A 22,196-nucleotide genomic window follows, 5' to 3' on the forward strand; every position below is an offset into this window, starting at 1 on the left:
GAAAGCACACCATTTTTTTAAGGGAGAGGAGAGGTGGATAGCAATGTTAGGTGATATAAATAGAAAAATGTTGGAAAGAGAAAAGTGTTTAGTCAATGCTTAACAGCCTTTTCACTGCATAGCACACTTCAGCAAGTAAATACTGGCCATAACCCACTTGGAAGAGGGTATTTGTATGCTCCAGCTGGACTCCGAGAACTGCGGCAAACAATTTAGCAAGAGTGGTGGCTGGACAGTCAGAAAGGCTCAGGATATTTACCTCAAACCCAGGAGGAAGTACAGCTAGGCAGGAACAAAGATAAAAGCGGAAGAGACTGGGACACCTGAGCAGGCCCTATAATAGGGGAGGAGTTTCAAATGCTGACTAGTCAGTTGGGAGAACTTAAACACACTCAGCTGTCAAGACATCTGAGGAGTGCTCTACTACTAGTGACTGGATTGAACTCTGTGTGTGTGTGTGTGTGTGTGTGTGTGTGTGTGTGTGAGATTAGGAGACAAGTCATTAGTGATCAAGCATTCGTGAGGAAGTTGCTAAGCGTATTTTGATGTCTAATAGCAAGTCAAACTTGGTGACTGCGGTTAATGATTACTCAGAAAGGCCGGGAAGTAACTCCACAGAGGAAAAAGGAAATGGTGGCCCTGCATCCAAGGTTGCGATATTCTGAGTGAAAGATATCCGAAGTTCGGAATATGTTCTTTGAGCTACCGGTTAGGAATCTGCCTCCCATCCAACCCCCCATGCGCGAGGTACCCATTCCAAGCTCAGTTCTCTTTTCCTGCAGGTGACACACCTCAGGTCACATTTTCCATTATCTTCCGTCTCCTGCATTGCAGGAGGATTCTTTACTAACCAAGCTACCAGGGAAGACCCCTGTCATCACCACAATCCCAAATGAATGCTGAAAGATCTACTTCTTTTTATGATTTCCTGGCAGAACTTACATAAATATTTTATTAAAAACAGAATCAGAGGCAGTTTGCATTTATATTTGACGTTCTGCACGTTTTAGTGATTCCCAAGATCACCTTAACCATTAAGACTTTTTTCCCTTATAAATAAAATACAACTCTCCACAATCTAAACCCAAGGATTTGGATGAGGTTTCCTTGTCTGGTTTTCTCCCAAGCGGAGGAGCCAAGTGGCAGTAAAGAGCCGCCTCATTTAAGGTGACACGGGGCAGAGAAGGGCGGTGGGCGACTTTTCCTTGTCTCCCTTTCCTTTCTGGAGACAGATATTCAAGTGGCTCCGGCGGCGGTGGGACAGTCCGAGCCCGGAGGTAGGGGAAACAGAGACTGGGCGGGAAGGAAGAGTTGCGCGAATGGTAGACCCTCCAGTAAGAGCGGAGCCTGCTCGCCTCGGCGGGCAAGCACGGGTCCGCCCAGATCCCAGGGTGCATCGCGCCCCGCCCCCTCCCCTCTCCGCGTCCCGCCTTGCCTCGGCCCTGGCCCCCTCCCAGCCGGCTCCGGGAGGCGGGGACTCGGCGTCGGCGGCGGCTCCTCCAGTCGCGTCTTTCTCACTCACTGGGGAACCCGGCGGTGGCGGCACCTTTGGAGGCTGAGCAGCCGAGCCGCGAGCCCGCCAGTGGGAGGTCGGGCAGACTGACGGCAGAGCCGACGGACGGACGGACAGCGGGGCAGCCAGGCGGTTCGAGTCGCCTCAGGATCCACCATGAGCTGGGGCACGGAGCTGTGGGTGAGTCGGGGAGAGGGGCGCCCCGCGCGGACCCTGGCCCCGGAGGAACTCGGGCTGAGCAGGCGTCGGCGGCCGGAGCGCGTCGGGCCGTCCCCGGCGCTGGCAGAGGGTGGGGGTACTGCTGTTCTTTGTGTGCGAACCCCTCTTCCCTCTAGGCAGGGCTTGAGAGGCTGCTGGTCCGCGCTCCCGCCCCTGCCGCGGCGGTGGGGCTGAGGGCAGCGAATTGGACGGCCGGGGGAGCTGCCCGCCGGTTGCCGCGTCCGCCGCCATCCCCTGGGTTTCTCTCTCTTCTCCTCCGCCTTTACTTTCCGGACGCCTGGCTCCGTGCCGGGCCGCGCTTCTCTGCCTTTGTACCTCCCCTTCCCAGAGGCGGGGGAGGGGGCCCATTGTCCCACAGGGGCGCTGTTCGCGGGCGGGGAGGGGGCTCGCCGCGGCCCAGAGCCCGGGCGAGGGTCCCTGGGGCGAGGGCGTCTCCGGGCCGGGGCGACGCGGGGAGCCGCGAGGCACCGCCCGCCGCCGTCGCCCCAGGTAGGGGGAGCCGGGCGGCTTTGTTCGGAGTCCGGCCTCTGGCCAGCCAGGCCCAGCCCACACGCCCATTTCCCTCTCCGTGTCTCGTTGCTCTGACCGGAGTGGCTTCGGGGACTCTAGCTGGGCCACGTCTGGCTGCTATCTTGAGCCAGGGGGGTGGCTTTTGTGATCTGAATTAAATTGAGTGATCGATGGGGAAGCCAGTTTTCCCCAAATCGTGCGGCTTCCCGATTGCTTTACTTCCCTTCCGTTGTTCTTTATTCTCACTCCTCTCGCTTTTCTTTCTTTTTCCTACTTGCCTTTCTTGGGCGCTGAAGGTTCTAGACAATGCCCAGTGTCGGTCCAGGTGAGGGTGGACTGTAATAGGTCAGAGAATTGGCTCGTGACGCCTACACGGGAAGGGTGGAGGTGTGGCGGGCAGTGATTTCTCAGGTGCCGCGGAGGGACGGAGAACGTGGGGGCGCTGTCCCTAGATCCTCCTGATTTCAGCCATTCCGCCTTTTTATCCCACCTGTGCATGTTTTCCTTGCCTTTTGTTAACCAGGATCTCCTGAAATCACTGCAAGAGAAGTTTTTTGTTTCCATGCATCCAGTTAGGGTGGCAGTGAAGGCAGATCGGTTAATTGAAGGGCACAGTGTTTTTATGTTTCACGTTTTACTCACAGATTGGGAATCTTAGAATTGAACTTTAGAGTTCATCTAGTTGATGAACTTCACCCCAGAAATCTGCAACATTCTAGGCAAGTGTTTGTCCATTCTGTAAACACACCGCCCAAGAGAAAATACCCTAGGGTCCCCTCCATTTACGTTCTTAGATAGCTTTAATTATACCTGTTTGGGGGAGGATTGTGTAGTAAATTATGTGAGCTTTAATTTTTTACTTGGTTAGATTCTCAGGCGTTATTGATCTTTTCCATTGACATAGGACGTTCTGTAATTATAGTTTGTCCTAATTAAAGGAGATGACCGTTTTATTTTCCAATTTTATAATTAGAAAATATTTTTGTTTTTACATGCTTATATGATCCACGTTTCAGAGGAAGGAATAATGTAAGCAGAATACTTTAAAAAGTATAACTCGTAAAACAGTGGAGGAATATTGTTTAGATTTAACTTAATTTAGACTGGAAAAAATTGCTTTGTATAACACTGTTGAAAAGCAATTTTAAGGAGAAACAAAATATTTTAGTGAAGACTAAAATGTGTTCTTTAAGAATATTTTAATTTAAAAATATACAGTCAGAAGCAGTTACCTGTCTCCTAATTCAGTGATTTACGTTCAGCGTTTGAGTAGTTTTTCAGCAATTTAAAAAGGTAAATCATAGAAGAGGTGGGAATTTCTGTTATAACTAAAAATTATTTTGTATCCTTTTGGGATAAAAAAATTTAATTTTTCTCTTAAAATTTCATATATCTCCAGGTTTTAACTTGTTTTTTAGTGGCTTGAGGGAAATATTAGGAATTAAATAACGTGGAATCAACTAATATCAATGGGATGCTTACACCTTAAGTAAGTAGAAATTGGTATAGAGAACTGTTTGCACCAGAAGAGGCCTTAGAAAAATTTGAGTAGATTTCCTGGGCTTTTACAGTTACTTATTTATTTAAGTTTGGCTGTGCCGGGTCTGTGTTGCCCTTTCTAGTTGCGACGAGCGGGGGCTTCTCTTTGCAGTGGCTTCACTTGTGGAGCTCTGGTTCTAGGGCATGTGGGCTTCAATAGTTCTGGCGTGCGTGTTGAAGTCGTAGGAATCTTTTCGACCCTACGGACTGTAGCCTGCCAGGCTCCTCTGTCCATAGGATTTCCCAGCAAGAATACTGGAGTGGGTTGCCATTTCCTTTTACAGGGCTTCTTCCGACCCAGGGATCGAACCTGTTTCTATACCAGTGACTCACCTGGGAAGCCCCAGATTCGAGCAAAATTAATGTTAGGGAAACATTAATAAAAGAATGTAATTCCATGGTTGACCCATATTCACAATGATTTGATGATAAAGAAGCTATTCGAAGCATTCGTACTTGAATTCCTAGTCTGGTAAAGAAATTTGGATTCCTTCTGTCACCAGTAACCGCACCCTAATCCCTACTCTGCCAATCCTGTGTGCTTGGCAAAGCATGCACCAGATTGACTCAGACTCTAGTACCTCAGAATTAGGCACAAATGGTTTTAGTTGTGGCAGGTGGGCTCAGTATTGCTCTTCTCTGGCTGTTATGGAGCATGGGCTTAGTTGCTCTGCCGCATGTGTGATCTTGGCGAATCAGGGATTGAACCTGTGTCCCGCATTGGCAAGGCGTAGATTTCTTGTTGTTGTTTTTATTTATTTATTTTTACAAATCTCAGTTTTGAATAAGGTTATTGTGGTTCGATATGATTGTAACAAACACCTGCTCTTGCCATTGAGGAATTTGAGGCTGGGAAAATTCTATTGAAAATTTGAATTTAGAAACTAGTTCTTAATATTATTTTCATCTGTGAAAGTGAAAGTGAAGTCGCTCAGTCGTGTCCGACTCTTTGTGACCCCATGGACTGTAGCCTACCAGGCTCCTCTGTCCACGGGATTTTCCAGGCAATAGTACTGGAGTGGATTGCCGTTTCCTTCCGCAGGGGATCTTCTGACCCAGGGATTGAACCCGGATCTCCCGCATTGTAAACAGACGCTTTACCGTCTGAGCCGCATCTGTAGGATCACGTTATTGTCCCAAAGTTACACCTCGCTGAGAACATATTGTTAACAAAAGAAAATATGATAAAGCAGTTATGCACTCAAACTTATTTCTTATAATATTCATTGGAGTTTATTGCTATCTTAAGTCTTAGGTTAAACTTGAGAATAAAGTTATAAAATTAAACCATTAATACTGACTCTGGGGTACAGAACTAATAGTAATAGGCTAAATTGGTTGTGTCAGATTTTTGTTTGGGGATATACGTTAACTGGTAATAAATTGTGCTTTGGGAGATTTCTTGTGTTCTAAACGGGCATTTAAGTAAGGTAGTGAATATATGCTAGGGACTCAGTTCTGGGTTCTGTGTTCTGGGTGGTATCATTCATTTCTTCAGGATGCATTGTTTATTATGTTGATTTCTTTATTACCATAGGAAGAATGGTAGATAGAGAAGTCTAAATATGAATTAATAATTTTGCAAAGCATAGATTTTGTAATGATTAGCCCATTTTACAAATAAGGAAACTAGAAATTGGAGAAGTCCTATCTTTTATTTATTAGGAGATAGCTTTTTAGTCTTTTGAGGAGCAAGTTAAAGGTCAACGAGAAAAAAAAATCAGTTTATGTATGAATTGTGAGTGTATATATAGATAGAAAAAAATGTTTGCATAGGTCACGCTCATATCCTGATTTATTAAAAAAATTGCTCCCTCCTCACTGGGGAAATGAGGGAACTAGTCTGGAAATTAGGAAGTAGGTTCAAATGTCTGACTTAATTTATAGGGATACATAAACCTTTCTTGTGCCTTAGTTTCCTGGTCTGTAATTTTTGGCCCTTAGTTTTCAGAGTGTATAATTTGAAAGCCATTATTTTCATCATATTTCTAGCTAGGTGCATATGACAAAGCTCATGATATCTTTTTGGAAGAAATTTTAAAATGTGCATTGGTTGATAGATTCAGTGAATTCTTTATTTTATACTTCTAGTCTTTACCCTTTAATAGTTCCTATCTTTGATAGCACTTCTGTATTAACACTTTACATTGTAAACGTGTAAAACTAAGCTTTTGAGCCCTTGAGTGTAGGGACTGGGTTAATGTTTCTGTTTTCACTAATACAGTGACTGTTGGTGATCATACATGTTTGCCCACTTGAATTAATGGTTCATTGCATTACCCAGAGTATTGATTACTGATTAACAATTGGATCCTTGAGGAAGTTTTTATGGTTCCAAAAGCCTTAGTAGGTGATGATAAATTTAGGTGGTCTGCTGCTACTGCTGCTGCTAAGTCGCTTCAGTCGTGTCAGACTCTGTGCGACCCTATAGACGGCAGCCCACCAGTCTCCGCCGTCCCTGGCATTCTCCAGGCAAGAACACTGGAGTGGGTTGCCATTTCCTTCTCCAGTGCATGAAAGTGAAGTCACTGAGTCGTGTCCAACTCTCAGCGACCCCATGGACTGCAGCCTACCAGGCTCCTCCGTCCATGGGAGTTTCCAGGCAAGAGTACTGGAGTGGGGTGCCATTGCCTTCTCCGTTAGGTGGTCTAGTTATTAACAATTGAAGAAGGTCTAAATGATCTGAAGCCAAAATGATGAACTCAAGTTGTAGTATTTCGGTTAATAGTTTTAACAGATTGGGAGAAAACTGACCTCTAAACGTAGTTTTTGTAAATTCACCTGATGTGACTGCCAAAATAGCCAATGAAATGGTAACTCGACTTGCTGTGGTGATCATTTTGAAATGTTTAGAAATACTGAAATCACTATGTTATATAACAGGAACTAACATAGTGTTGTAGATAAGTTAAACTTAGAAAAACAAACTCACAGAGAGCTTTGTGGTGAGAGTAGGGGAGGAGAGGAAGGAAACTGGATGAAGACAGTCCAAAGGTATAAACTAGTTTTAAGTACTAGGGATATAATGTACAATGTGGTAAATAAAATTAACAGTATTGTATATTATATATGAAGGTATCTCTAGTGGCTCAGTGGTAAAGAATCTGCCTGCCAATGCAGGAAACGTGGGTTCAGTCCCTAGGTTGGGAAGATCCCCCAGAGAAGGAAATGGCAACCTACTCCAGTATTCTTGCCTGGGAAATCCCATGGACAAAAATGCCTGGAGAGCTATAGTCCTTGGGGTTGCAAAAGAGTCGGACACGACTTAACAACTAAACAACAATGTTATATAGGAAGGTTGTCAAGAGCATAAATCCTAGGGGTTAAATTTTTTTAGTTCTTTAATTTTGTATCTGTATGGGATGATGTTCATTGAACTTACTGTGGTAATCATTTTATGATGTATGTAAGTCAAATCATTATGCTGTACCTTAAACTTATATAGTGATGCATGTCAGTTATATCACAGAAAAACTGGAAGAGAGGGAGAAAAACCCAAATAGCTGATGAAATCGTAGGCCACATGTAGATTTTTATAGCTCAAAGGAGTTTGGTCCCATTGTAGTCTATAGTGTTTAGACCAAATCTTGGTTTTGCTTAAGGTTTTTTTTAGAATATACTTATTTAGAGGAGGCTGACAAAAAAAAGTCCTAATCTTGTGAGTGGCTTTGTTTTTTCAAAGGTCATGAAAGTACTGTAGAAATTTGGTTTAAAAAATGAAATAATTATTGAGTGTCTGTTATGGGGAAACACTGTGTGATGTGTGTGCTTAGTTGCTCAGTTGTGTCTGACTCTTTGCGACTCCATGGACTGTAGCACGCCAGGCTCCTCTGTCCATAGGGATTCTCCAGGCAAGAATATTGGAGTGGGTTACCGTGCCCTCCTCCAGGGGATCTTTCCAGCCTAGGGACTGAATTCAGGTCTCCAGCATTGCAGGCGGATTTTTACTGTCTGAGCCACCAGGGAAATGCGATGTATGGTAAGATTTATTAAGGCTTGTAATGTCAGACTTATGAATTAGAGTCATTTTGAGGTGATACTACTTTCCTAACTCTAGAATATTCCCGTATATTGATATCACTGTTCAGAATAGCCTCTGTTGACCAGTTCCTCCTAACCCCCTCCCTCTAGAGTATACATTCTGGATATTACCTTTCTTATGGGACTACCCCCTTATATTTATTTCTTGCATATTCAAGTCTTTGGAAAATAGTAATGGTATAAATATGTTTTACGTTACCTTTTTTTGGGTAGAAATTGTTGTGTTCAACATTGTATTATTGTCGTTACTCATTAAGGAGGGCGACAGTCAATCAAGACACTTATTTATGCTGCTATTCTCTCCTCACAATAATAAGGTGGGGGCTGGAGAGGAAGCCAGTCTCCTCTTCATTCTACTTCCTTAAACCACTCATTTCCACTCCCCTCCCTTTTATCTTAAAAAAAAAAAAAAAAAAGCACTCTCTTCTTCCCGCAGTCTATAAAATATAGGTTTGGCTGGAAACTTAAAAGCCTGTTCTGCCTATTTTTTCTTATCAGCCCCTGTGTGCAGGCAGAAAATAGGACAAGAGAACAATAATGCTTTCTAATAATGGAGCATCTTCTGTGTACACTCACAAATAGTACCTTATTTCATAATCTTCGGCTTTAAACATTTGCGTCTCACTAGCAAAAAACAAAAAATCCTCTTTGGGGGAACATAGTCATATTTGCTGTATATTAAAAACTAGTAGGAAATATTATATAAAATGTTTTTGTTTTACAGGAAACAAATTTGTTCCATATATTAGCAATGTTCATATAAGTTCTTGATAGAGAACTAGTCAGACTTTTAACAGTACCTTGTGAAATATGTGCAGTATATGTGCAGTATATATTTGTTACATGTTGAAAATAAAAATGTATGGAATCAGATTTTCCTATTTTTGGCACACCATTATTTTGTTGTTTCTGGACCATAAAAGTCATCTGGATTGTTCCTTTTGTATTCTTGCTGTATTGCTGAATTTGTAGAAAAGGAATAGGTATGTAATAAGCACTGAAATATTTGTTGAATGACAGAATTAGTGAATTGCTAGAACTCTATCATCAAATCATGTCAAAATGAAGGTTATTTTAGTGCTTTTTTCCCCTGACATGTATATTTCTCTTATTTTTGTTTAATATTAGGGGCCCATTTTATAATTTGAAATTTAATTACTTCTGTTTTCTCATATGAAGTTTCTCAGTTTAGTTAGGTATTGAATTCTCATTTCCTTGATTATTTGAGTGCAAATGATTATCTTATATATAGCTTATTTGACGGCCCTTTGGATTCTAAAAATGAGAACAATGTCTGTTATATGCTTTGACTATTAATGGGTCATTATGTATGAATAATGTGAATGTAAGTGGTCTGAGAGGTAAATGAATTAGGAAAACATAAAAGATTGATTTTCAGAGTACAGAAATTATAAGGTGATTCTGATAGATTTTTTTAAAAAATGTTACTGGTGACTAGTTGCGATTTTTTTCCATTATAAATAATAAAAATAAAAATCATTGAAACTGCTATGGTAAGTAGCTTTTAAATAAAGAAACCATTGCTTTTGAATAATTTTCTGGACTTAGACCATCTAAGATGTTAGATGTTGACTTAGACCAACATTCTTTACTATTAACATTTACTAGTAATGTTCTTTACTATTTGCTGCTGCTGCTGCTGCTAAGTTGCTTCAGTCGTGTCCGACTCTGTGTGACCCCATAGATGGCAGCCCACCAGGCTCCCCTGTCCCTGGGATTCTCCAGGCAAGAACACTGGAGTGGGTTGCCATTTCCTTCTCCAGTGCATGGAAGTGAAAAGTGAAAGTGAAGTTGCTCAGTTGTGTCTGACTCTTGGCAACCCCATGGACTGTAGCCTACCAGGCTCCTCCATCCATGGGATTTTCCAGGCAGGAGTACTGGAGTGGGTTGCCATTGCCTTCTCCATTACTATTTGAAAAGACTGAATACAATGAATATTTGTTAACATTTTTTAATACAGAAATTTTATTTCATTTTCATTTAAACACTTCATTACAATATAACATTCATAAAGTATACAGTTTTTACATGTATCTTAAGATTTAAAAAAACAGAATGAATGCACTCTTTCATGTCACTCCCACCAACAGCAAGATACAGAAGTCTCACTTATGCCATCCCCACTAAATATCCCCCAAAGGCAGTCATTATTCTGACTTGCATTGCCATTGATTAGTTTTGTAGATTTTTTTTAACCTCACAAAAATGATATATGTACTGTTTTCCATCTGACTTCTTCCATTTAACATGGACTCTGAGAATCTTCCTTTTCTGATTAGTTTGTAGTGTCCCATTGTATGTATAAGCTTTGTATTTTCTTCTGGCCTGTGCCTGGGGTCACTCCTAGTCTTTTGTTGTTCAGTCGCTCGTTCATATCCAACTGTTTGCGACCCCATGGACTGTAGCACGCCAGGCTTCCCTGTCCTTCACCATCTCCTATAGCTTGCTCAGACTCATGTCCATTGAATCAGAAATGCCATCCAACCACCTGGTCCTCTGTCATCCCCTTCTCCTGCCTTCAATCTTTCCCAGCATCAGGGTCTTTTCTAATGAGTCGGCTCTTCTCATCAGCTGGCCAAAGTATTGGAGCTTCAGTTTCAGCATCAGTCCTTCCAGTAAATAAGTAAGAGTTGGTTTCATTTAGGATTGACTGGTTTGATCTTGCAGTTCAAGGGACTTGCAAGAGTCTTCTCCAACATCACAGTTCAACAGCATCAATTCTTTGGCACTCAGCCTTCTTGAATGTCTTCCCTGGTGACTCAGAGGGTAAAGCGTCTGCTTGCAATGCGGGAGACCTGGGTTCGATCCCTGGGTAGGGAAGATCCCCTGGAGAAGGAAATGGCAACCCACTCCAGTACTGTTGCCTGGAAAATCCCATGGACAGAGAAGCCTGGTAGGCTACAGTCCATGGGGTCGCAAAGAGTCGGACACGACTGAGCGACTTCACTTCACTTTAGCCTTCTTGATGGTCCACCTCTCACATCCATACATCACTACTGGAAAAACCATAGCTTTGACTATAGGACCTTTGTTGGAAAGTAATGTCTCTGCTTTTTAATACTCTGGGACCACCTTAAACCAAGTTCAGGGCTTGAAATTCCTTTGTGTTGCTGTCGGATTTTGATTTTCGTCTCCATATCTCTTGTAATGTTCAGTTCAGTTTAGTCGCGTAGTCGTGTCCGACTCTTTGTGACCCCATGAATCGCAGCACGCCAGGCCTCCCTGTCCATCACCAACTCCCGGAGTTCACTCAGACTCATGTCCATCGAGTCAGTGATGCCATCTAGCCATCTCATTCTCTGTTGTCCCCTTCTCCTCCTGCCCCCAATCCCTCCCAGCATCAGAGTAGTAGATGCTTCAAATAACCAAGCCTGCCACTATGGGAAACTAGAAATTCTTAGCTACTTTTTGTTTGTTTTTTGCTTGTTTTCTGAATTTTTTTTTTTTGCCACACTGTGCAGCTTGTGGGATTTTAGGTTCCAAATCAGGGTTTGAACTTAGGCCATGGCAGTGAAAGCACCAAATCCTAACCGCTAGCCGACCAGGGGGCTCCCCTGAATGTACTTTTAAAATAGCATCTTCTCCTTGCATCTTGACGCAATATCTTAACTTAGTTATTTGTGTAATTAAAAATAGGTTTTTGTTCTATTGTGTTTGGTTTTATTATCCTTGCACAATATCCAAAGCTTCCATATTGCTTTTTTCCCCTTTTTTTGGTTGCTGCCTGCGGGCTTTCTCTAGTTGCAGAGAGCAGGGGCTACTCTCTATTTGGAGTGTGTCGGCTTCTCATTGTGGTGGCTTCTCTTTTTGCAGAGTATGGGCCCTAGGGCATGTGGCCGTCGGTAGCCGTGGCATGTGGGCTCGATAGTTGCAGTTGGTGGCTTCAAAGCACAGACTCGGTAGTTGTGGCACATGGGCATAGTTGCCCTGTGGTGTGTGGGATCTTATTGGATCAGAGATCTAACTGGTGTCCCCTGCATTGCAAGGCGGATTCTTAACCAGTGGACCACCATGAAAGCCAGGGTTTCTTGAACAGAGTTACGTATTTTGTGATCTTAGGACCCTGGAAAGATGTCTGTTAAGATTGGGACATACTGAGCTCTGATAATGCCCTAAGTTTAGGGTTTGGGCTGTTAAAAGTCTTTTAAGGGATTCTGTTTTATAGTTTACCTTGGGCTTGTTCAGATCCTCTGTCTCTTTTCCAGTCCTGTTGTGACAGTGCAGGAGGTTAACTATAGTCTTTCTTTTGATGTCATATTTATCATTGCTGTTGATGGTGTTGGGAGCCACAGTTTGATTTAATTCCTTTTTTTACTGGTAGGTGCTTAAATAGTTTGTCTTATATGACAAGAAATTTGGAGGTAGGCAGTCACTGGCCTGGGTTTATAAACTTAGCACTATCAGCATCTGTGCAGCTGCTTGGACTTTTCCTCAGGATTGCAATGTACTGGTTGTAGCTCCAACCATCATGTCTGCTATTAAGACCAAAAGAAAAAAAAGGAAAAATAGAAAAAGAAACAGGAACATCAGCTATGTCTGCCTCTTTATCAGGAAGGCAAATACTTTCAGAAACCCTACAGCAAACTTCCCCTTACGTTTCACTGTCCAAAGCTGGGTAAATTTCCACCTGGACAAAATTAGGATTCTGTTAGAAAGAAAGAGTATAAGGCAACCCAAAACACAGAATTGATAGTCTCTGTCCCCAAGGAGTTAATGATTGCTTCATAGATACACATCTGTATCCAGCTATGTATATATATTTGTAGATACATAGTTGAATAATAGCATGGGAGTTAATAAAAGGCAGCTGTGTAAGTGACAACAGATATTTTAGAGGTGAATTCTTAAGGGGTCTAACACAGCCCACCATCGTTTTAAGAGACGTGGTGGGTGAAGGACTTAAATGTCTTCATTGCAGTCTAGTGGCTGCTTCTTGATTGGCACACTGTGCCATGCTGACATCATTTGCTAGAACAGGTGAATGTTTTGAGCAAGTATCCACAATCGATGGGCAGGGCATAATGAAATGACCTGTCCTCAGACTGGGTAAAGGCACTGAGGGACTGAAGAAAGGGTGCTGAAGTAGGAGTCTCTAAGTTTATTTGTGAGTGAAAAGTTTTCCTGGATCTTGGAAATAGTGAAGATATCTGGTAATTTCCCAGGTCTCTTGGTCACCTGGATATAATGCCAAACTATAAAATTGTTTGCAGAGAGTGAGAGGCCATCAGCCAGTGGGGTTAGTGGCACTTAAAAAAATTTTTTTTCTTGAAATTCATGTATTAGAATGGTACATTTGTTACAGTTAATGAACCAATATTGATGCATTATTATTAACTAAAGTGCTTAGTTTATTCAAATTTCTTTAGTTTGTGAAAGTAAAGTCACCTCAGTCGTGTCCAACCCTTAGCGACCCCATGGACTGCAGCCTACCAGGCTCCTGCGTCCATGGGATTCTCCAGGCAAGAGGACTGGAGTGGGTTCCCATTTCCTTCTCCAGGGCATCTTCTCCACCCAGGAATCTTCTTCCTTCTTTAGTTTTTACCTACTTTATTTTTCTGGTCCACGTTACATTTAGTTGCCATGTCTCCTTAGGCATTTCTTGTCTGTGACATTTTCTTGGACTTCCCTGTTTTTGGTCCGCTTGAGAGTTTAGAGGAGTACTGAAAGTGAAAGTTGTCAGCTGAGTCTGAATCTTTGGGACCCCATGATTTGTAGCCTGACAGACTCCTCTTTGGAGGGAGTTGCCATTTTCTTCTCCAGGGCATCCAGGAATCTGGGTGGAGTCCCCTGCATTGCAGGCAGCTTCTTTACCATCTGAGCTACCATTTTAGTCAGGTAAAATTGTAGGATGCCTTTCTTTGGGAATTTGCTTTTTTAGTAATGGTCAGACTGGGATTACTGGTTTTGGGGAGGATGATCATGTGCCATTTTCATAGGATGAAAGGGTATATATTATCAACAAGATTTATCATTGTTGATATTGATCTCAGTCACCTGGCTGAAGTAGTGTTTGTCAGGTTTCTCTACTGTAAAGTGATTCCTCCCACCTTCCTTGTTGTACTCCTTGAAAGCAAGTCACTGTGGATCAGTTCAGTCGCTCAGTTGTGTCTGACTCTTTGCGAATCGCAGGACGCCAGGCCTCCCTGTCCATCACCAACTCCCGGAGTTCACCCAAACTCAGGTCCATTGAGTCGATGATGCCATCCAGCCATCACATCCTCTGTTGTCCCCTTCTCCTCCTGACCTCAATCCCTCCCAGCATGAGGATCTTTTCCAATGAGTCAACTCTTCGCATGAGGTGGCCAAAGTATTGGAGTTTCAGCTTTAGCATAAGTCCTTCCAAAGAACACCCAGGACCACTCTCCTTTAGGATGGACTGGTTGGATCTCCTTGCAGTCCAAGGGACTCTCAAGAGTCTTCTCCAACACCATAGTTCAAAAGCATCAATTCTTCAGCACTTAGCTTTCTTTATAGTTCAACTCTCACATCCATACATGACTACTGGAAAAACCATATCCTTGACTAGACGGACCTTTGTTGGCAAAGTAATGTCTCTACTTTTCAATACGCTGTCTAGGTTGGTCATACCTTTCCTTCCAAGTAGTAAGCGTCTTTTAATTTCATGGCTTCAGTCACCATCTGCAGTAATTTTGGAGCCCCCCAAATTAAAGTCTGACACTATTTCCACTGTTTCCGCATCTATTTCCCATGAAGTGATGGGACCGGATGCCATGATCTTTGTTTTCTGAATGTTGAGCTTTAAGCCAACTTTTTCACTCTCCTCTTTCACTTTTATCAAGAGGCTTTTTAGTTCCTCTTGACTTTCTGCCATAAGGGTAGCCCACCCTTAGAGAGAAATTAGGCTCCCCCTTTTTAGGGTGGAGTGTCTACGTAATTTATTTGGAATTCTTCTGCATGAACCATTTCATCCCTATGAAGAAGGCTGCTATTAAAACAACAAAATAATAAGTGTTGGTGAGGATGTGAAAAAATTAGAACCCTTGTGCTCTGTTGGTAGAAATGTAAAATGGTGCAGCCACTGTGAAAAACAGTATGGCAGTTCCTCAGAAATTAAGCCTAGAATTACCATATAATTCAGCAATTCCATTTTTGGATATATACCCAAAAGAATTGAAAGCAGGATCTTGAAGAGATATGCATATATCTGTTCACAGTAGCCAGGAGGTAGAAGGAACCCAAGTATTCATCAGCAGATGAATGTAAAAGCAAAATGGGGTATACATACAATGAAATATTATTAAGCCTCAAAAAAGAAGGTAATGCTGACATAGCTACAAAACATTGATTAACCTTGAACATGTTATGCTATCAGTGAAATATTTGTGTGGGCTCAGTTGGAAATCCAAGTGAAGTAAACCAGTCATAAAAAGACAAGTACTGTATGATTCCCTATATTTGAGGTTCCTAGTCAAATTTATAGAGAAAAAGTAGAATGGTGGTTGCTGTTTAATGGGTGTAGAGTTTCAGTTTTGAAGATGAGAATTCTGGTGATGGTTGTACAACAGTATAAATGTACTTAATATCACTGAATTGTATATTTTTAAGATGCTAATTTAAGATGATAAGTTTTGAGTATTTTACTACAGTAAAAAATAATTTCTTCATCCCCTTGCCAGTGACACAACAAACCTCTCCAGCTCCCACCCCTTGTGCTGTACCTGTTCATCCTTCCCTAGCCCAACCACTGATTTTTTTAATAGATGACTTTTTAAAGAGCAGTTTTAGGCTCACAGCCAAATTGAGAGATCTCCCATATGCTACCTACCCCTACATATGCCTAGCCTCCCCCATTTTCAACATCTTCCATCAGAGTGGTACATTTGTTAAAACTGATGAACCTACACTGACATATCATTAATACCCAAAGTTCATAGTTTACATTAGGGTTCACACTTGGTGGTGTGCATTCTGTGGGTTTAGGAAAATGTATAATAACATGTAGCCAACATTATTATATGCAGAGTAAAATCACTGCCCTGAAAATCATCTGTGCTGTTCTTCATATTTCCTTCCTCCCTAACTGGTGACCACTGATCTTTTCTTCTGTGACTTCTCAGTTGCTCTAAGAAGAAAGTCAGTACCCTTTAGGAATCACTCTCTGTATCTCCCTCTCCCCCATCACCAGCTTTAGGAAACCACTAATATACTTTCTTTCTCTAAAAATTTGCTTATTCTTGACATTTAATATGTTCATAATATTTATAAATGGAATAATACAATTTATGGTCATTTGTGACAGACATTTTTCAATAAGAATATTTTCAAGGTTCATCAGTGTTTATAACACAAATCAGTAATTCATTATTTTTTTATTACTAAATACTATTCCATTTGATGCATATACCACATTTTATTTACCCATTCTTCAGTTAATGGATATTTGGGTTGTTTCTGTTTTTGGCTATTGTGAATACTGCTGCTTTGAAATTTGTGGCTAAGTTTTTGTGTGGATGTATACTTTCTCTTGGGCATATACTTAAGAGTGGAATCTCTGGGTTATATGGTAACTGTGTTTAACTGTTTGAGGCATCTCAGACTGTTTTGTATTTTACGTTCCCACAAGCTGTATTCTTCATATCCTTATCCTTGCCAAAACTTACCAGCTGACCTTTTGATTTTGGATATGAAGTGGTATCTCATTGTGGTTTTGTCTTTACCTTATGGCACGGTATCAAGGAACTTTTCATGTGCTTATTGTGCATTTGTATATTTTTAGAGAAATGTCTGTTAAACTCAGTTAAATTTTAAATTTAATGTTCATTTTAGTTTGCTATGGTAGTATTAGTAAAAATATAAACAAAACCCAGTATTGATGGCATTAGTACTATATTGAGAAAAGAATTTTGTGATGCTGGGAAGATACTGTTCCTCAGTGGCTCAGACGGTAAAGTGTCTGCCTGCAATGTGGGAGACCTGGGTTCGATCCCTGCATTGGGAAGATCCTCTGGAGAAGGAAATGGCAACCCACTCCAATGCTCTGCCTAGAAAATTCCATGGATGGAGGAGCCTGGTGGGCTACAGTCCATGAAATTACAAAGAGTCGGACATGACTGAGCGACTTCACTTTCTTTTCTTTTTTTCATATTTTTGAGGCAGTATATCTCTTGGGGACTCAGAGGTTAAGGTGTTCTGTCCAAAGAATAAAATACTTAGGAATATATCTACCTAAAGAAACTAAAGACCTATGTATGGAAAACTATAAAACACTGGTGAAAGAATTCAAAGAGGGCACTAATAGATGGAGAAATATACCATGTTCATGGATCGGAAGAATCGATATAATGAAAATGAGTATATTACCCAAAGCAATGTATAGATTCAGTGCAATTCCTATAAAGCTACCAACGGTATTTTTCACAGAGCTAGAACAAATAATTTCACAATTTGTATGGAAATACAAAAAACCTCAAATAGCCAAAGCAATCTTGAGAAGAATGAAACTGGAGGAATCAACCTGTCTGACTTCAGGCTCTACTACAAAGCCACAGTCTTAAGACAGTATGGTACTGGCACAAAGACAGAAATATAGATCAATGGAACAAAATAGAAAGCCCAGAGATAAATCCACACACCTATGGACACCTTATCTTTGACAAAGGAGGCAAGAATATACAATGGAGAAAAGACAATCTCTTTAACAAGTGGTGCTGGGAAAAGTGGTCAACCACTTGTAAAAGAATGAAACTAGATCACTTTCTAACACCATACACAAAAATAAACTCAAAATGGATTAAAGATCTAAATGTAAGACCAGAAACTATAAAACTCCTAGAGGAGGACATAGGCAAAACACTCTCAGACGTAAATCACAGCAGGATCCTCTATGACCCACCTTCCAGAATATTGGAAATAAAAGCAAGAATAAACAAATAGGATCTAATTAAAATGAAAAGCTTCTGCACAACAAAGGAAACTGTAAGCAAGGTGAAAAGACAGCCTTCAGAATGGGAGAAAATAATAGCAAATGAAGCCACTGACAAACAACTAATCTCAAAAATATACAAGCAACTCCTGCAGCTCAATTCCAGAAAAATAAACGACCCAATCAAAAAATGAGCCAAAGAACTAAACAGACATTTCTTCAAAGAAGACATACGGATGGCTAACAAACACATGAAAAGATGCTCAACATCACTCATTATTAGAGAAATGCAAATCAAAACCACAATGAGGTACTACTTCACACCAGTCAGAATGGCTGCGATCCAAAAATCTGCAAGCAATAAATGCTGGAGAGGGTGTGGAGAAAAGGGAACCCTCCTACACTGTTGGTGGGAATGCAAACTAGTACAGCCACTATGGAGAACAGTGTGGATATCTCTTAAAAAACTGGAACTAGAACTACCTTATGACCCAGCAATCCCATTGCTGGGCATACACACTGAGGAAACCAGAATTGAAAGAGACACGTGTACCCCAATGTTCATCGCAGCACTGTTTATAATAGCCAGGACATGGAAGCAACCTAGATGTCCATCAGCAGACAAATGGATAAGAAAGCTGTGGTACATATACACAATGGAGTATTACTCAACCATTAAAAAGAATACATTTAATCAGTTCTAATGAGGTGGATGAAACTGGAGCCTATTATACAGAGTGAAGTAAGCCAGAAAGAAAAATACCAATACAGTATACTATTGCATATATATGGAATTTAGAAAGATGGTAATGATAACCCTGTATGCAAGATAGCAAAAGAGACACAGATGTATAGAACAGTCTTTTGGACTCTGTGGGAGAGGAAGAGGGTAGGATGATTTGGGAGAATGGCATTGAAACATGTATAATATCATATAAGAAACGAATTGCCAGTCTATGTTCGATGCGGGATACAGGATGCTTGGGGCTGGTGCACTGGGATGACCCAGAGGGATGGTATGGGGAGGGAGGTGGGAGGGGGGTTCAGGATGGAGAACATGTGTATACCTGTGGCGGATTCATGTTGATGTATGGCAAATCCAATACAACATTGTAAAGTAATTAGCCTCCAATTAAATAAATTTAAATTAAAAAAATAAAACTAAAAAAAGTTCAAAATAAATAGAAGAAACAATGTTTCCATATGGGAAAACTCTATGTTTAAATATGACAATTTTCTTTTACTTTATTGATTTAATACAATTTAATAAAAATTCCACTAAAAAAATAAAACCACTTTATAGTAAATGGCAGAACTAGGATATGAATTCTGGTATTTGTATTTACAATCTTCATTCTTTACCATCAATGCTATACTCACTGTCTTTATCAAATTGCTTTGTTGAGAAGCCAGCCATCAGTGTATATGCAGAGAGGTTATTTTTTGTAGGTCCTAATAATTTGCTTTCAAAAATTTGGGCTTCCCTGATAGCTCAGTTTTTAAAGAATCCGCCTGCAGTGCAGGCGACCCCAGTTTGATTCCTGGGTTGGAAAGATCTGCTGGAGAAGGGATAGGCTACACACTCTAGAATTCTTGGGCTTCCCTGGTGGGTCAGCTGGTAAAGAATCCACCTACAATGCAGGAGACCTGGGTTTGATCCCTGGGTTGGGAAGTTCTGCTGGAGAAGGGAAAGGCTACCCACTCAGTGTTCTGGTCTGGAGAATTCCATGGACTGTCCATGGGGTCACAAAGAGTCAGATATGACTGACCGACTTTCACTTTCAGTAATTTGGCACTTTACCATAAGGACTTTTACAATGTTGCCCACTACTTTATAGTGCATCCTTTATGAGGCTTAATGGGAGAAATTTCTCTCAAGTTTTTTATTGTATAGAAACTTTTTCCTATGACTTTCACATTTCCCACTTTGAACTTACGGCTAGAAAACTGACCGTCAGATTTCTGGTTTATTGTTAGCAAATATGTAGAGTTTTTTGTTTGCATTCTGTTTACAAATTCATTCCTGTTATCTTGTCTTCATTTTTTTCATCTCTTAAAATTATTTTATCTTGCTCTATTATTTTCACAAGTCATTCTAAAGGAAAGTGTTAAGTAATAAATTAGAGATTTTAAGCCATTTTGTGTAATTCTGGCCAAATGACTTTTTAAAAGAGTTGACCTTGGGAGAGAGAGGACCTTAAAATTTGGAACATGTCTGTGTGCCAGGCATTCTGATATTCTTTTATTTTCATGCCAGCTCTATGAAGTAAGTGGTAGTATTTTCATTTTATAGAAGTTGAAACTAGTATAAGAAAGGTTAACCTTTGTCATGCAAAGCTAAGGGTTTGTGTGATTCCAAAGCCCTCTTCCCCTTTTCGTAGTGCTTCTCGTGGACTGGCATGCTGCGATTCATGGGGTCGCAAGGAGTCGGACGCGACTGAGCGACTGAACTGAACTAAACTGCATTCTAAAGCTTGGCAGTTGGAGGATAGAGCTGAGGCCATTTCGAGTTTTCTCAAGTTGCAGAATCTGATGTGACCTCTACCTGTTTTAAACTTTTCTTGATATCTAGAATCATGATACATATTAAAAACCACAAAACTGTAACATTTGTAAAATAATACCTGCCATCAGGTGAGGGTAAATGAATGGTACAGGTGTTGGTTATTATTCATTTATTTAATTCAACTACTTGATTGGTTGTTGAGCTGAGCCCTAAGGATATAATGTGGGCAAAAACAGGCATGGTGGAAAGGATAGCTGTTAGTCAAATAGTCACCCAAAGCAGTAAGTACTGTGACTGAGAGAAACACATTCTTTTAAGGTGATAGTGACATAAAAACCCAACCTAGCACTAGGAAGGGTCTCCCTGTGGAAAAGCTGTTGACAGAGATCTGAAAAATGATGAGGAGCCAATAGGCAACAAGTATATGGGAGAGAGCAGAAGGGTGAGTTCAGATAGGGTGTAGCATGTGCAAAGGCCCTCAAACTTAGGGTATGTGGCCCTTTTCTCAAATGGGAAAAACAAAACAAAAAGCTTCCAGAATGGCTAGAGCAGTAAAATAGAGATAAAGATGTGGTTGAGGTTGATGAAGTAGACTGCCATTCACAGAACACTTAACATAGTTTATATAATCATTTAAGATACACATGTTGTCCATCTTACATATCAGGAAACTGAGAAGTTAAGGTGGTTTGTCAGAGGTAACACAGGTTATAAATGGCAGACTCTAGATTTGAATCTAGGTATTAGGCCCCAGAATCAGTGCTCTTAACAATTGTAGCCTGATATGATCACTCTTAGATTTGAAAAGATCACTCTAGTTACAGCTGAAAAATGAATTCAAGGATGACTAAAAACCTGCAAATACCAGTTAAGAAACTACTGAAGTATTCCAAGAAAAGTTTCATGTAGTGATGATAGGGAAGTTACAGAGAGGTAGGTGCTGTGCTGTTTTACAAGGTGAATGAATGAAAAATTAATGGAAAATGAGTCTGAACCACATGTATAAATATGGCAATATACTGCCTCACTAAATGTTTTTTATAAGCAATAATTGCTGAACTATCTGTTGGAATAAAAACTGGGGCCTATATAAATAATTTAATTTATTTATGCTACTACCAAGCAAGATTTTTATCTTAAATACATGAAAGAAAAAGATGTTAATCTACAAAATAACAGGTTGTATATATCCATTTTATAACCTTGGTACACTTGATGCTATAAAGCTCTTCTAGTTCTTATTAGACCTTTAAATGTTCTTAATCAAAAACAATTACAGTACAAAGCTATTATTGCTTCTCAGATATGGGAGTAAAGGAAAAATGCTGTAAATATAAATATAGGTGAATTGAAAGGGAGAGATCATTCATTGTAATATTGAGAATCATAGCCTTCACAAGCAATAAAGGCAGATGGGCAGAAAAGATATACTTTAGTATAGTTTGAAAAATTCATATTTCTGTTTCAGATATCTAACTGTACTCATAGACTGCATTGATGCATTTTGTGGTTAAAACATTTTTATCCTAGTAAGCTAGAAGGTATAATAAGACATTAACATCTATTTTTAATATCCTACCTTTTATTTCTTTATTCTCATCCTTTCTATAATTCTGAGTACCATATAGACACAGATTACCTAATTATTTAATTGTGAGAAACTTTATTTTTTTAAATATCTGGCTGTAAAATATTCAAATTCACTTTGGTTTTATAATAAGCAAACTAAATGAAGAATCCTTTATTTAGGGATAAGTAGGGAAGTGATAGATGAAGGATATAAAATAGAATCTGAGGTGAATGGCAGGATATTTCCCTTCTACCTTCTGAGCATCTCAGCTGAGATTGAGCAAGGTTGGTTTCCTCACAGAAAATCAAGGTTGGAAGCTGTGATGATCTGGAGCAGGGTGTCAGAACCTTGAATATCAGAGTCTTAAGGAGGGCTTGTGTACTGGAGGGTGACC

General features: G+C 40.6%; 1 protein-coding gene across 3 annotated transcripts in view; it reads left to right on the forward strand.

Annotated features, from left to right (window-relative positions):
• FNBP1L (formin binding protein 1 like) overlaps window positions 1,494-22,196 on the forward strand; it is a 110,039-nt gene continuing 89,336 nt past the window's right edge. For 2 of the 3 annotated variants that reach the window (XM_018045775.1, XM_018045776.1), the window contains exon 1: window positions 1,500-1,693. In XM_018045775.1, the coding sequence (XP_017901264.1) occupies window positions 1,670-1,693 (24 nt within the window). In that variant the 5' untranslated portion in view covers window positions 1,500-1,669. Of the gene's footprint in view, window positions 1,694-22,196 lie in introns of all 3 variants that reach the window. The other variant, XM_018045778.1, reaches the window with a different exon arrangement.

This window comes from Capra hircus, chromosome 3 (assembly GCF_001704415.2).
Source record: "Capra hircus breed San Clemente chromosome 3, ASM170441v1, whole genome shotgun sequence".
In the NCBI taxonomy this organism is placed as follows: domain Eukaryota; kingdom Metazoa; phylum Chordata; class Mammalia; order Artiodactyla; family Bovidae; genus Capra; species Capra hircus.